At 40.0% G+C, this 15,589-nt stretch overlaps 1 protein-coding gene across 1 annotated transcript in view; it reads left to right on the top strand.

Moving 5' to 3' along the window:
• COL5A2 (collagen type V alpha 2 chain) overlaps positions 1–15,272 on the top strand; it is a 221,903-nt gene extending 206,631 nt beyond the window's left edge. The window contains exons 52-54 of the mRNA XM_077448669.1: positions 8,172–8,362; positions 10,588–10,827; positions 13,268–15,272. Of these exons, the coding sequence (XP_077304795.1) occupies positions 8,172–8,362; positions 10,588–10,827; positions 13,268–13,414 (578 nt within the window). The 3' untranslated portion in view covers positions 13,415–15,272. The remainder of the gene's footprint in view (positions 1–8,171; positions 8,363–10,587; positions 10,828–13,267) is intronic.
• Positions 15,273–15,589: the final 317 nt, after the last annotated feature.

Genomic DNA, 15,589 nt, shown 5'->3' with positions numbered 1-15,589 from the left:
GGGGGAATAAGTGAGTGCTCAGCAGCTGCATAGTAAAGAGGCAGCCCCTGCTATTTCCCCTATTTGTATGGAATGGCACTGACAGGCTGGGAAAAAGGGAGTTGAGCCTGGGATTCATATGAAGGGAGGACCTGGTAGACAGATGCCTCAGATCTTTCTATGAGCGTTCCAGGAACTGAGTAAGTGGAGGAGAGCAGAGCGGATCGGTGACTAAAAATGCTGAGGCTCACGCTGGCTGTTGTGGCAAAGGAGGAGGAGGAGGAGGAGGAGGAGGAGGAGCAGCCAGGGGGAGAGAGAAAGCAAAGTGCCGTGGGAATGCACTGAAATGTAACAACAGAGCCGGTGTCTTGTCAAATAGGGTCCTCCATCAGATGCTGTCCTCTGCGTACTGCGCATGCGCAGTACACAGGAGCACAGATTCCGAAAATTGCCGAGGACGAACGGCGCCTGCGCCGTGAGTCCAGGTTCTATCCCCACTATCCAAGTGGACATAGAGTTAGAATAAAAAAGAGCCGAGCGCAGCGAGGCCGAGCCCGAAGCGTGGCGAGCGAAGCTCGCCCGCGAGGGGCCCTCTAAAATTCTAAACCCTATGTCCGCTTGGATAGTGGGGCTACCTCCTCCACTCACGGCGCAGGCGCCGTTCAGCTTCGGAGATTTTCCGAAGCTTCATCTGCTCCGTACTGCGCATGCGCAGTACGGAACGGACACATATCGATGGCCGGACTCTATTAGGCAGAACACCGGCCTGCGTGTTAGTGAAAGTGGGAGAGAAGGAGTGAGCAGTGAGTGCTATACTGCGATAGACTTGGAATCTGAGGGGGGGGGAGGGAACCCCAGAAGCCCAGAGGATAAGTCAAACAGCTTAAAGTATGCACAGCCTTGCACCCCGAAGGGCTTTTTTTTTCCAATAACAGTTTTATTTATACATTTTTGACAGCTACACATGCAATGCAGTACATGGTTACTGAAACAGGAAGGCAGAAACTTTTGCATACATTACAATCTGTTACACTATCTTTCCGATCGTGCAGTGTCTACATAAAGGTGACTGTGATCTCTCATCTTATGCTATTAGAACCTGAAGGGTTTTTATTGGTGCTTCTGCTCTGTGCTGTGCTCCTTCTTTTTCCCTTTTTCATCCCTGCTCCTTATCTGTTCATCTAAACCCTCTACCCCTCTCACTGAACATTTTGGAGGGGGGGAGGAGAGGCAGTGACATCGTACAGATGCATAGTGTCCTGAGAAGCTGGAAAGAAAGAAGTAAGCGGAGAAGAAGGGTGAGTGATAACTTACACCTAAAGTGATAAATGTAATGCTTTACTCAGAATGAACTACCTTTGAAACAGCTTAGATCTGTCATGAAAATGCCTTTGACCTGCTTATGAAATTGTCTTTGAAGTACTTAAGAAAATTAGTATATGAACTGCCTGTGAAATTGTTTAGGAATTGCATACAAAAATAACATAGGAATTTAGTAGGAATCTGCACATGATCGGTAGGTGAAACGCTATATGAATACAAGTTCTGTTTGAAACTGCTTACAAACTGCCTATAAAACCAATGATCTGTCTATAAATGGTCTAGGATCGGTTGGGGATAAGGTATTTTCTGAATAGTCCTATATAATCCTTATTGAACTGTGGTAATAGTGGCTTTGCATTCATTTGAAATATTATTTGAACAGTTAAGAAGCAGTTTATGAAGCGCATATGAAGTTGCGAATAGATTGTGGATGAAACTGCAGATGAACTACCTATGAAACTGCTTAGGGACGGTAGTTGCAAATGTGTATGAATAGACTATGAATTACCTAAGAAGGGTCTAAAGAAAGGTATTCTCTGATCAAAATGATAAACTTCCTACGGAACTGTGTGACAAGGGACTATTAGTCGGATTAAAATAGGGCCGGGAGTAAAGAAGGGTTCCACGAATCAATATATGTACAGTGTTAAAACTCTCTGTTAAAAATCTGAGAGCATATAATTATACAGTTTTCAAGAAAGTGTGGAAGGAACATCAAGTTGAAAAATCAACATGGGAAAATGAAAAATAACAAGGATAAAAACTCCAAAAGAAAATGCAAATACATGTACGATTAAAATATATTTGACAAAGGATGGGAGCCCAAAGAGCCCAGGACTAGATAAACAGCAACAAGGGAATAATGACAAGAAAAAAGACCTGGGGAAAAAAGATGCAAGATCTCAGATCAATCTAGATATAAGCACACAAAGTGAACTGGAAATAAGTAAGATGGAGGAACAAGGAACGGGTGCACAAATGCCAACATGTTCATAAGACTAGAGAACTCTATTAAAACAGAAATTTCCACATTACGGGTCGATCTAGGTCAGTTGTTGGCACGGGTAGAGGAGACAGAAGAAAAAATGGATAATCAAGCTCAAGAAGTAATAAAACTAAAAGAGCAAGTTAAAGATATACAATTAGAGCAGAGGAGAATACTATATAAATTAGAAGATCAGGAGAGCGAAAATAGAAGGAAAAATGTAAAGTTTTATGCTCTTCCAGAAGAAAGAGGAGAAGATCTAAGGCCGCGTACACACGGGTGGACTGTCTGGCCAACTAAGTCCGTCAGACAATCCGACAGACAGTCCGTCCTACTTTTGAATGAACGGACTTGACCACACACGATGAACAGACAGTCCGCTGAAAGCTTGCACGATGACGTGTACAGCACGTACGACGGGACTAGAAATACGACGTCCAATACACTGCAATGCAACCTTCGGCCGTGTAAATCCTTTCTGAGCATGCGCCATACTTAGTCCGTCCAACTTGCCTACACACAAGCGGACTGTCCGCTGAAACCAAAGTTGGACGGACAATATTTCGGAAATTCCGAAAGACTTAGTCCGCCAGACTGTCCGCTGAAAAAGTCTGCTGAAGCCCACACACGAGCGGACCAAGTCCGTCAGACAGTCTGCCCGTGTGTACGCGGCCTAAGAAAAACAATAAACAAAATCTTTAACCCTCTCGTGGACAATATATCTGAAGAGGACCTCAAGATAGAAAGCGTTCATAGGATAAGAAAACCTCAGAATATATTTAACAGATATACCCCGAGACGTTATAGTGAGATTCCAACTGTATGAAGAGAAAGCACAAATTTGAATTTGGCAGCACAGTGGCGTAGTGGTTAGCACTCTCACCTAGCAGCAAAAAGGGTTGCTGGTTCGTATCCCAAACATGACACTACCTGCCTGGAGTTTGCATGTTCTCCCTGTGCCTGTGTGGGTTTGCTCTGGGTTCCTCCCACACTCCAAAGACATGCTGGTAGGTTAAATGGCTTCTGCCAAAAAAATTGGCCCTAGTATATGAATGGGGACCTTGGATTGTGGGCTCCTTGAGTGTAGTGACCAATGTGAGTGTGCAATGTACAGGGATAGGGACAATTGTAGATACTCACTCAGGGTGGACTGGTGTCTTTATTCAACCTTACTAACTATGTAAACTATGTAAAATGAGAGGACAAACACCAAATAAAATATGAGGGAGTAGTTCTACAAGTTTTTACAGACCTAGCACCAAAAACGCTGGTCAGGCAAAGACTTCTTAGACCTTTACTCGAACACATGTGATTAAAGAACATTAAGTACAGTTGGGGTTTTCCAGCATGTTTAATAGGTTAGAAGGATGGAAGAGCAATAAGATTAAGGTTCCCAGAAGATCTACAAGAATTTTGCAATAAACTGGACTTACAAGTTCCGGTTATCCCAGGATGGGTAGAAGAAGAAAGATCAACACAGAAGGAAGAAGACCTGTGGCAAAAATCGCATAGAGCCGCTGGGAAGACTTAAAAAAAAAGTTTAAGAATTATCCTAGAGACTGAAAAGTAATAGGTTTATATACAGTAAATTGGGATCAGATAGACAGAGTTTAAGTAGATTGAGTAGAAACAGAAGAGAGACATGGAAAATGTATAAACAGAGAGGGGAGTATAAGGGGGAGTAAAAGCTAAGGGGGTAACCAGCAACAGTGGGATTAGGGGGGAGACACCTGGATCACTGACATGCTGCTGGCCCATCCCCCCCTTTTTTTCCTCTGTTGATTGGGGGGTGGAGGGGAGGTATGGTCAGAGTCTCACCTCAGGATAAGAGAATCATCAGTAGAAATGGAATATGTGTCCACCTGTGGCTCGAGGGCCAGAAATGGGACAAAAGGGGAGAGAGAGAGGGGGCGGATAGAAGGGTGGGGGAGGTAGGAGGGAGGGAAGAGGGGAGAGGAGGGAGGGGAAGGGTCCCGGAGATCCCTATCTAAGTGAGACACAATCACATTTTTCCTTTTCTCCCAATCAGATTAGAAATAGATCACTGTGATTAAAGATGACATGAATAAAATTAATATCATATAATGTTTGTGGGCTTAACATGCCATCAAAGAGGCATAGAATCTTAAAGGAGGTTAAACATTACAAAGCTGGGGTAGTGTTCCTTCAGGAGATGCATATCTCCCATGATGCTCAAAATGTAAACATTGTAAGCATTGACAGCGCTAATTATGGACATTCTAGTAACAAAGCAAGTTAATGTCACATAAGGTGTGGGAAAAAAAAGACAAAGGGAATAAGTGAATCAAATGCTGTAAAACTACATAAATAGATAAGCAGTTCAATCCACTCCAGTGTCCAGTAATGCACTATAAATCCATATCAGAAAGTAATGTTATACACCCATCCACCGAAAGAAAGTTCCTTAAGGTAGGTAATCACATCCACTAATTGCTTCTGAAATGGATTTCTAATAATCATAAAAAACAGTGTTCCAAATGCTGCAGCTGTTTGTTCCTCCACCAGTGCACCAGGTCAGGCATCTCAATTTCCACCACTAGAGGCTGCTGTATCTCCTAGTAGGCACTGGGAATCCAGGTGTCCAAAGAAAAATAAATTCATGGAGATTAAACAAAGAACTAATACAGGGTATAGAAGAGGAAAATAAAATAAAAGAGGAAATAGAATAATATTTTAAAATAAATGATACAAAGGAGATAACGGAGGCTACCCTTTGGGAGGCCCATAAAGCCTATATTAGGGGCATCCTGATAGAGATAGAATTCAGGAAAAAAATAATTAAAAAAATGGAAGTATTAATAAAAGTAATCCATGAATTAGAGCAGGGGCATAAAAAAGGAGAAGGGGAGTGGCTCCAGGAATTAGTAATAAAAAGGAACAAACCTTAAAAACCTATTGGACCAGGAGATGAGAAAGGACTTCAACAGAATCACAAAAGAGAGATATATATGGGGAAACAAAATGAGGAAACACCTGGCAAGAATATTGAAAAAGAAAAAAACATGAAACTATATAGAAAAAATAAAGACTAGAACTGGGGGGATGGTATTTGCAACAACGGAAATAGCAAAAGTGTTCTATAATTATTACTGGTCATTATACTCGGGTCAACAAGAAAAATGAAGACTGGAAAAGATAAAAGTTTTAAAAAAATGCCACATTACCCCAAGTAACCAAGAACAAGTTACCTTAGAAGAACCCATAATAAAGGACGAGATTAACAGCTTTAAAAGATTCGGCATCAGGAAAAAGTCCAGGCCTGGACGATTTCACGTCAAAATCTATTAGCTAAACTATGTTCACATATGAATGGATTGGGAACAAATTATGAGATGGGAAGATAAGCTCTGTCGGTCTCAATCACAATCATTCACAATCACAATCATTCCAAAGGAGGGAAAAGATAGTATCTTATGTTCAAGTTATAGATCAATACCCCTGTTAAACGCTAACACAAAACTATTTGCAAAAATATTGGTTACCAGCATGAAGGACCTGATGACCGACTTTGTACATGTGGACCAAGTGGGGTTCATCCCCGGCAGAGAAGGGAGAGACAATAGGTTGTGAACATTGCTCTTGCTTCAGAAAATCAGAGAGGGAAATACCCCAGGTGTACTTCTTTTGATTGATGCAGAAAAAGCATTCGACAGGGTGGACTGGGGATTTATGATGAGCACCCTGGAAGCCATGGGATTGGGCTCAAGGATAGTACAGTATTATATAAGCACCCTACTGCAAACGTGAAGGTTAATGGAACGTAACTTAATTTTGAAATGTTCAATGGAATGAGACAGGGATGCCCCCCCTATCTCTCTTACTATTTGTACTATCACTAGAACACCTTCTGGCAACAATAAGGAACAACCCAGGCAGACATAGGAGGGATTAAGATAGGAGAGGAGGAACATAAAATAGCAGCTTACGCTGATGATATATTACTCTATGTCTCTAACTCTAGGATTACAATGCCCAACTTAATGAAGATTATGAAACACTACAGAGAAATATCAAATATAAAAATAAATCTTTCAAAATCAGAGATCTTAAACGTAAACATAAATAAACAGGAAAAAGGGCGCTTACTGCAAGAATTTAAATTTACATGGAAGACAGAATTAAAATATTTAGGCATAATATGCATACTAGCTCATTATGCCTTTGTCTTGCAGGGTGTATTTTTTTTTAAATTTTAAGAGGTTTTACTTCCTCTTTAACCTCATGAGTAATGGAGTGGACAAGAGAAAAAAAAAAGAAAAAAGATGGGTACAAATTGAGAACACAATAAGTGATATATGGCTGGGTAGAATCATTTGGATTCCACCTCAATATAGAGCACTGGGTGAGAATACACATGACACAAAATGTACTTAGAATTTGGGATCTAAGACATAAACAAGGCACATGGAAATACAACTCTCCATTAACACCACTAAAAGAAACAAATTATTTCACACTGGGAAAAGGGAAATTAAATGGAGCTTGGATAAAAAATGAAAACGCACAATTAAAGGATATAACAGAAAAGGGGAAAATATGCACAATTCAAGAATTAAAACACAAGACAGATTTGTTGGTGATTAATGAATGGCTGTACCTCCAGTTGAAGCATTTTGCCACAACCATTAAATCAGTGGAAGACCTAAGGCCACTGGAGAGGCTGAGTATTGCAACAAATACAAAAAATGGAATATCACAGATTTATAAAATTCTGATGGAGATGGAAGAACTGGAGGTTCTGCCATGCATAAAAAATGTGAAAAAGAATTAGAAGCATGAGGGAATAAACAAAAACTAAGAAAAATATTGAGACTGGTACATAGCCTTGCAGTAGACACCAACACAGCTGAGAGAACGACAAATACCTTACGAGGTGGTATATAACCCCAGACAAAATAAGTAAATATCAAATAGGGAAATCACCACATTGTTGGCAGGGATGTAAAGTATTGGGAACAATGGCACACATTTGGTGGGATTTCCCAAAAATAAAAAGCTATTGGAGAGAGATTTTACAGGTAATAAAATAAATCACCATTAGAGAAATACCAGAAGAACCTTGGATGAGCTTGTTTCACGGGACAGAAAGATCAACAAAACAAGATAAAGAATCTGTGATACCTCATCTGATCAATGCAGAGCATAAGATTGGGGGAATAGGGAGAACTGGGAGAAAGAGAGCGAAAAATCAGACAGGGGATTGATGGGGAAATGAGGGAAGAGGATGGGGTCGGATTGAGGAACTGGGGGGGGGGGGGTTCGTGGAGGGGTTGTAAAATGTATACACGAAATGTAATCATGTTGGAATTTATGGAATTCGTCTTTTTTGTCTACCATGCACAGCTGCACCAAATTGTGCACTCTCCGTTTTTTAGTAAATGAACCCCACAGATCTATGAAACGTTTAGACAACACTTCATTGGATGTTTTATTACTTACTTATTACGGTTAAATAGTTTAATTATTATTTTTTTCACTGCTGTGTCTTTTGTCATTTTGATATGCACATTCATTTGAATAGTGGATTATGTCAGCACTGATTTATTTATTAACTATTTGTTTTTAGCACCGCATTGTGTGAATTTGTTATTCACTATGTAGGTTGGTTATATACTGCACATACAGCAGGTGTGTCACGTTCACACATTTTGGGGGGTGAGGGTGAGGTTTTTTTTTTTCATTTATTATTATTATTATTATTATTATTTTTTTTTTTTGTTCATAGTGCAGAAGGGTATATTGAGTTATTCTTTAAATATGATTTATCAATATAAATATGTATCTATACATATCTATCTTGAAATCTCACAATTGTATTAACTGTATTTGTTATATTCATATATTTCAATTTGTTTGCTCCCAGGAGAGTACTGGATAGATCCAAACCAAGGCTGCTCTGAAGATGCCATCAAGGTTTATTGTAATATGGAAACAGGGGAGACTTGTATATCAGCAAATCCTGCCAAAATACCTATTAAGACCTGGTGGACTGGTAAAGGGGGAGATAATTTCAAGCCCATATGGTATGGTGCAGATATGAATAAAGGAGCACAGGTAAGTTGTTTAGAGATATTTTATTATGTTGCATTGATAACAATCCTAGTAATACATAGCTTTTAAAAATTAGAATCCTGAAGCAATTCTAACATAATCTGTATTACCTAATAACGATGACCTCTAAAATATGTGAAAATACTATGGTATGTTTTATGTATACAATTGTTAAAATGACTGCACTGTGGCCAGGCAGATTTAAAGGATACCATGTATTGCAGCTCTGCATTCAATAATATGCCCTTAAAGAGGAAGTAAACCCTGATGGGTTTACTTTCTCTTTCATTCCCTGCAAAGGCAAAGCATAATGGACTACTATGTATCACTTACCTGACACAGGAGCCAGCGAAGTCACCGCTGTCCCCCATCTTCTGGGTGGGGTCTCGCAGCTCCGCCGCTGTCATTCGGTGAAGCTGCGATGACGTCACTCCCGCGCATGCGCACGGGGGCTGACACATGCGGCATCTTCGTCGTTGACAATGCCGCGCTCAGTGTGCCTGCACGCCGCTATCTGCAGCGCATGCGCTGTAGACATCGGTGCCTGTCTTCGGGCAAATATCTCCTAAACCATATAGGTTTAGGAGATATTTCTTGGACCTACAGGTAAGCCTTAATCTAGGCTTACCTGTAGGTCAAAGTGTGTTGTAAGGGTTTACAACCAGTTTAAATTTTTTTAATTAAAATCAAGCAATGTAAGTACCTGATTTTGACTTTGTTTTAGCCTCTGGCAGTCCCTGTGCAACAGATCTTTGATGGGGGGAGGATAAGCAGCCCAAAGGTTTAATTATCTGCTCTGCACTGGAAGGAGCACGCTGGTACAAGAAAAAAGCAGAGTGCCAGGGAGATAAGCTCACCAGTTTGCTGCTTCTCTTCTCACTGTCCATTTGTAATGTTGGCAGGTGTAGTTCCTACTCAACCAAGAAGGTGGCTCCTTGCCACCTTGTGGATAGAGTAGAGTACCCTTGCAGCCTCCATAGGTATCACAGGGGACACAGCTGCAAGATTGGATGCTGCCATCCTCAGTGACCAAGCCGCCATATTAATTGGAAAAATGCTAATAAATAGCAGTACCCCTCTGCCTTTGGTGAGCATTTGCAAGGCAATAGAGTCAGGAGAGGCACCTTGCTAGTCAGAGACACTGCTTTAGCCTAGGGTGAGGTTCCTTTGTGAGGAGGGTCAGAGTTGGGGATACAGCTGCTTGCTCCAGAATACATCTTGTCTCTAATATCATAGTCACAACTTGTCAGTGATGCTACCTGTGTCCACATTCTGTCCCTCTAACAGATGCCATTGCGGTTTTCTGGGCCTGCACCTGTGTTGTGCTTACTATGCTGAAGAGATACAGATGTATATCTGTGTTCCAGGCCTGCAACTTCCCAGTACTAGCCAGCATATTCACATTGCCTCCTCGTGCCTGTGCATTCCCGGCTGGGAACTGCGCTGTGCCTGTGTGGAGCGGCAATCATACCGGTTACTGCAAGAGTTACTGAGCTAATGGCTGAAGTGAGACTGTGCATGTCACCGCAAGTGTTCCTATACCTGTAACCAAAACTTTTTCACAAGTTTTGCAAAACTAGTGCTAGTGACTGTAAACTACCAGCTTTCTTATTACCCTTTAAACCCTGCAATCTTATTATTACAACTGTTGATAGCTTTCCTGGACTCTGTGTGTGCTGCTTCCTCAGCTGGGTACTATATTTCTGGCCCCACCCACAACAGAGTCAAAGTAATGCTAAGACCTAAGTAGTCTTCTGCTCTGTCAGACAGGGCTGTGCAGTATGGCATAGCTGTGTAAATCTCAGAACGGAATAGTTAGAATTAGAAATCCTTTTAGCAGGTACAACAACATACATATCTTTATTTCACCTATGCATTTAGCTATTTAGCTGGAGTTCAGTCAATAGTTACCTATTAGATAAGTGAGTACTATTACGTTGGTTTTTTGGAAGCTTTAAAACTAAAGTACTAAGGAAATTTATGTGGAAAATAACATTTCAATTCTGAGATTAGATCTTTGTCTGGCATTGTGCTTTAGACTGGAGCAGGAGGTTTGGTTTAGTTGGCATAGGAAGAGGGGCTTACTATTAGCTTTATAAAATACCCTCAATTAAAAAAATACAGTGTCTTACTACTTTCCATTTTCTTTCCAAAACAAAGTATACTTTAAAATTCTAGGTGTAATTTCTTTAAAGTTAAGGGTAATTTCTTTATTTTTTTCGTTTCAGTTTGTCTATGGAGAAAGCGATTCCCCAAATACCGCTGTCACGCAAATGACTTTTTTGCGTCTTTTGTCAAAAGAGGCTTCACAAAATATTACTTATTATTGTAAAAATGCAATTGGATATTTGGATGAGAAGAATCAGAATCTAAAGAAAGCTGTTATTCTTAAAGGTGCAAATGATCTTGATATTAGAGCAGAAGGGAACAGCCGTTTCAGATACACAGTTTTGGAAGACACTTGTTCGGTAAGTGCATGTCGGAAAAAAATATTGTAAATACAAAATTGTAATGAAAAAATGTAACTGCCTATGCATAGGCAAACATTTCTGCCTCTAAATGCCTTTGAACGCCTATGTGTGCAAGGATACATAAGCTAGAAGAGAGGGGTGTTTAGAAGCAGAAAAAAAGCCAAACACTATTGAAAATTTAGTTTTTTTTTTATGTCCAGTGTGCATAAGGCCTTAAACAACATTTTTAATTTGCCTGCTCTTAGTTTTATATTTGTTGCATCCTTTCACTGTTAATCTCATATAGTTACATAGTTACATAGTAGGGGAGGTTGAAAAAAGACACAAGTCCATCAAGTCCAACCTATGTGTGTGATTATATGTCAGTATTACATTGTATATCCCTGTATGTTGTGGTTGTTCAGGTGCTTAGCTAATAGTTTCCTGAAACTATCAATGCCCCCCTGCTGAGACCACTGCCTGTGGAAGGAAATTCCACATCCTTGCCGCTCTTACAGTAAAGAACACTCTAAGCAGTTTAAGGTTAAACCTCTTTTCTTCTCATTTTAATGAGTGGCCATGTATCTTATTAAACTCTTTTTGTCTTTGACAGGTATTTACACCCACTTCCGGGCATAGACTCCCACGGGAGTCTATGCCTCTTCCTGTCCCTGCGCGCTGTCTGCTGGGACACACATGGGTCCCAGAGACAGCGCAGACAATTCCTATTGCGCTGCGCGACTCGCGCATGCGCAGTAGGGAACCAGGAAGTGAAGCTGCAGCGCTTCACTTCCTGATTCCCTCACCTAGAATGGTGGCGGCAGCAGCTGAGAGCCGAGCGATCGATCGGCCTCGGCTGCCGGCATCGCTGGACCCTGGGACAGGTGAGTGTCCATTTATTAAAAGTCAGCAGCTGCAGTATTTGTAGCTGCTGGCTTTTAATATTGTTTTACACAGTGAAATCCCTCTTTAATACAGTATAGGGCAGTGTTAAAAAAAATACCCATCATGTCTGGAAGGCCTCCATGGAGAGGCAGACGCTCACAGGCCACTAAAAGAGGGCAAGCAGCAATATTTAACAGGCCCAATGTTTCCGCCCCTGTTTAACAGGGGTATGCAATTAAAATGTTTGAAATAATATTTAACAGCAGGGACCGTTCCTGCGCCCAACAAGAGTAACTGTGAGGGGTTACCGTGTTCTGCCACCATCAAGACCTAAGGCTCAGTTTTTCAGCAGAGTATATAGTGCAGTCCGTATAGTATATATACTGAAGTTCAGAGTATATAGTGCACTCAGTGTAGTATATATAATACAGTGCATGGTATATAGTGGTATATAGTGCAGTGTACAATATATAATGTAGTGTATTGAAGTGGTTAAGGGGAGCCCTATGACAGAATTAAGAAAAAAATGGCATGGGTTCCCCACTTTCATACCAGGGCTTTGGGACCACTGGCTCCTGTTGAAGGGACATCGGTACTATTGAAGGAACATTGGTCCTGAGCAGGGAGAAGTGAAGTCACCTCATATGTGCCCACGGTGCCCACCAATCAGTGCCCACAGTGCCCATCAATCAGTGCCCATAAGTACATCAGTGCACCTGTCAATGCTCATGAGTGCCACCTATCAATAGCCACGAGTGCCACCTATCAATGCCCACCAGTGCTGCTTATCAGTGTCGCCTACCAGTGCCTATCAGTGCCCATCACTGCCACCCATCGGTGCCAGCTATCAGTGCCACCTATTAGTGCCCTTTAGTGCCACCTATCAATGCTGCCCATCAGTGCCACCTATCAATGCCCACCAGTGCCGACCTCATCACTACCCTCCAGTGCCGCCTATTAGTGCCACCAGTGCTGCTTATTAGTGCCCATCAATGCCACCTTATCAGTGCCCATCAGTGTAGCCTTATCAGTGTCCATCCATGCAGCCTATTGGTGACCATCAGTGCAGCCTATTAGTGCCTATCAGTGCAGCCTATCAGTGCCTATCAGTGTAGCCTCATCAGCGTACATCAAAGAAGGAGAAAAATTACCTGTTTGCAAAATTATTAACAAAATATAAAACGGTTTTGTATTTTTTTTTTATTCGGTCTTTTTAAATAAAAAAACAAAAACAAACCCAGAGGTGATCAAATACCACGAAAAGATAGTTCGGTTTGTGGGGAAAAAAAATGATAAAATTTCATTTGGGTACAGTGTTGTATGATCTTGCAATTGTCATTCAAAGAGTGACATCGCAAAAAGCTGAAAATTGGCCTGGGCAGGAGGGGGGTTTAGGTGCTCAGTAAGCAAGTGGTTAACATTCAGATCTCCTTATTTGTTGCTACACTGTGGGAGATTTGCTTTCACAAAACAGTGAAAAATAAATAGATGGAATAACTAATATGTGATAAAACTTGTTTTTGATTAACTGTTAAGCAATGAAATCACATTGTGTTCTTTTTTAACATTGTAGAAACGCAGTGGAAATGTAGGCAAGACTGTCTTCGAATACAGAACACAAAATGTGAAACGCCTACCCATTACCGATATTGCCCCTGTGGACGTTGGCGGCGCAGATCAAGAATTTGGAGTAGACATTGGGCCAGTTTGCTTTTTGTAAATCACCAACAGAACAATCTAAAAACTTTAGGTGACTGACGTTATCCTGAGACTCTTGAAAATAATAGCTGGCAACACACCAGCACTGTACATACAGGTTTCCATGAATTGCCATTTTGTTAATTGCCTGGCCTACCACCAAGTATTTATTTTACATTTTTTTAATTCAAGAGCAGAAATACTGTAAAAGGACCAATGTTTCTTTATAGTTTTCATTTGCGGTTTATTCTTTCATATTTAAGAGTGATCCAGCATCTAATTGGGAAATGTATAGCCAATGTTCTAATGTTTACATCAATGCATGCCCAATATCTTCACATGTGAAGGTACATTTCCAGATTTTACTTGTCCATGTCTAAAAATGTGTTTTAAGGCACCATTGTCTTACTTTGGATCCAGTTCATCAAGCTTTATATTTTACTTTGTGCAATTAATGGTAAATAAGCTAAAACACTGGCATATTTGGTAAAAGCCATATGTCAGTGTTGGAGTCCTTTCCCGATTTGCCAAATTCACATTGCCTGTGAATATTCGTCCCCAAGATTTCCATTGTATCTGTACCATTCACAGTGTTCATATTTTGATGAATTGGTTGGTTTGGCACAGGTGTCTGGATAGTTTTAGTATGTGAACTTAAACTAGATGTCAATATTTATTATTGTCATTTCTGGTTGTGAAAGATTTCATAAACCTACAAGGTTATTTCTATTTTCAGCAATTGATCACTTTACACATTTTAAGCATGGAGAGATTAGTAATACGTTTACCATTCAATCCAAATTGTTGTACAAAATACTGTAAAAATGAGTTACAAAGCTTGATGGATTTTTGATATCTCTTTTTGTATTATAGTTTATCTGTAATGCAAGGACATTGAAGTGAAAGTCAAGGCACCAGAATAAAATTTATTAGAGAAACTAATTGCTATGTCCATTAATACAGCTTCACCTATAAAATTAAATAGTAGAAGTACCAATAAATGTTCCGCTAAAATCAGGTCACATATTCCTGCTGGTCTTCTCCCTTTTTTGAAATAGGCAGCCCTATAGGGATCATTGCAGAGATTCAGCCTGATAATAGACATGGAACTGGGTGTGTGTGGGGGGGGGGGGGGGTACTATGCTATCAATAACCCTTCATTAGTGGAGGGAAAGGTGCTAATGTCACTGACGTGATGCTTTTGCCCAGTGTATCTGCCCCTGAGCATTGGTGGCATTGTTAGTGCCAAAATTGTTGCAATTTACTTGCTTGTCTCCACTTCAGCACAGAAGAGCTGTTCCTCAGAATGGGACTCAAATTTAGTGGCTGTTATAGCATGAGTGTTGACTGCAGGGTAATAACATAAAAGGTAAGGTGTATTAATTAGGGCCAAAGCGTTGATGAAAAAATATTGCCATGACTTTCACTTTATATAAGTATGTATAAACATATGATATTCAATGTGGTGCAGAATGACAAAAAAAAAAAAATAGAAATATTTATTTACAAGTTTTAAAGGCAAGTTTTTATTTTATTCTCATGTCTTTTTTAAGTACACATACCATATCTCTAAAAAAAATAGATTTAAATAATGAGGGACTATATTCATAATGCAAACAAACTGTTATGTACAGTTTATGAATCATATTTTCTATTTTTACCCACAACAAGATGTCAGGTACAAAAGGATCAAACGTTTCATAGCATAAGCTACCTCATCTCGTGATGCTGGGATGCATTTAAAATACAATTGTTTCTTGTTACATATGAAAAGGTGCTGTGCTGTTGTTGTAAAGAGAATGGGGAAAGTCCACAAAATGTCTGATGGTGCTAAAAATTTCTTTTGTAAAATCCTGAATAAATAAAAAAAAATGACAGTTGCCCGTAAAGGACATTATTTTATAAATTTTAGTGTGCTTTTCATACTCTTTATTAAGTACATGCTGTGTACATATATATATAAATATTAGCTTTGCTTTAATTGTGTTAAGCATTGGTTTTTTTTTTGTTTTTTTTTATACATTTTTCACTTAAATGTACTTTATGCTTCTGTATAGTTTTCACAGGACAGAGACAGCAATACTTTTAGATGAATTATAGGTTAAAAGAATAAAAAACAAAAATCAAAACATTGCAGTCAAAACAAACTAAAAGCTAACCATGTATCGTTTCAAATCTATTCATTAAAAACTTGCTC

This window comes from Lithobates pipiens, unplaced genomic scaffold (genome assembly GCF_037356315.1).
Source record: "Lithobates pipiens isolate NorthernLeopardFrog02 unplaced genomic scaffold, aLitPip1_a1.2 Scaffold_22, whole genome shotgun sequence".
NCBI lineage: Eukaryota > Metazoa > Chordata > Amphibia > Anura > Ranidae > Lithobates > Lithobates pipiens.
The sequence above is the reverse complement of the archived record's forward strand: the minus strand, read 5'-3'. Positions and strand labels throughout refer to the sequence as shown.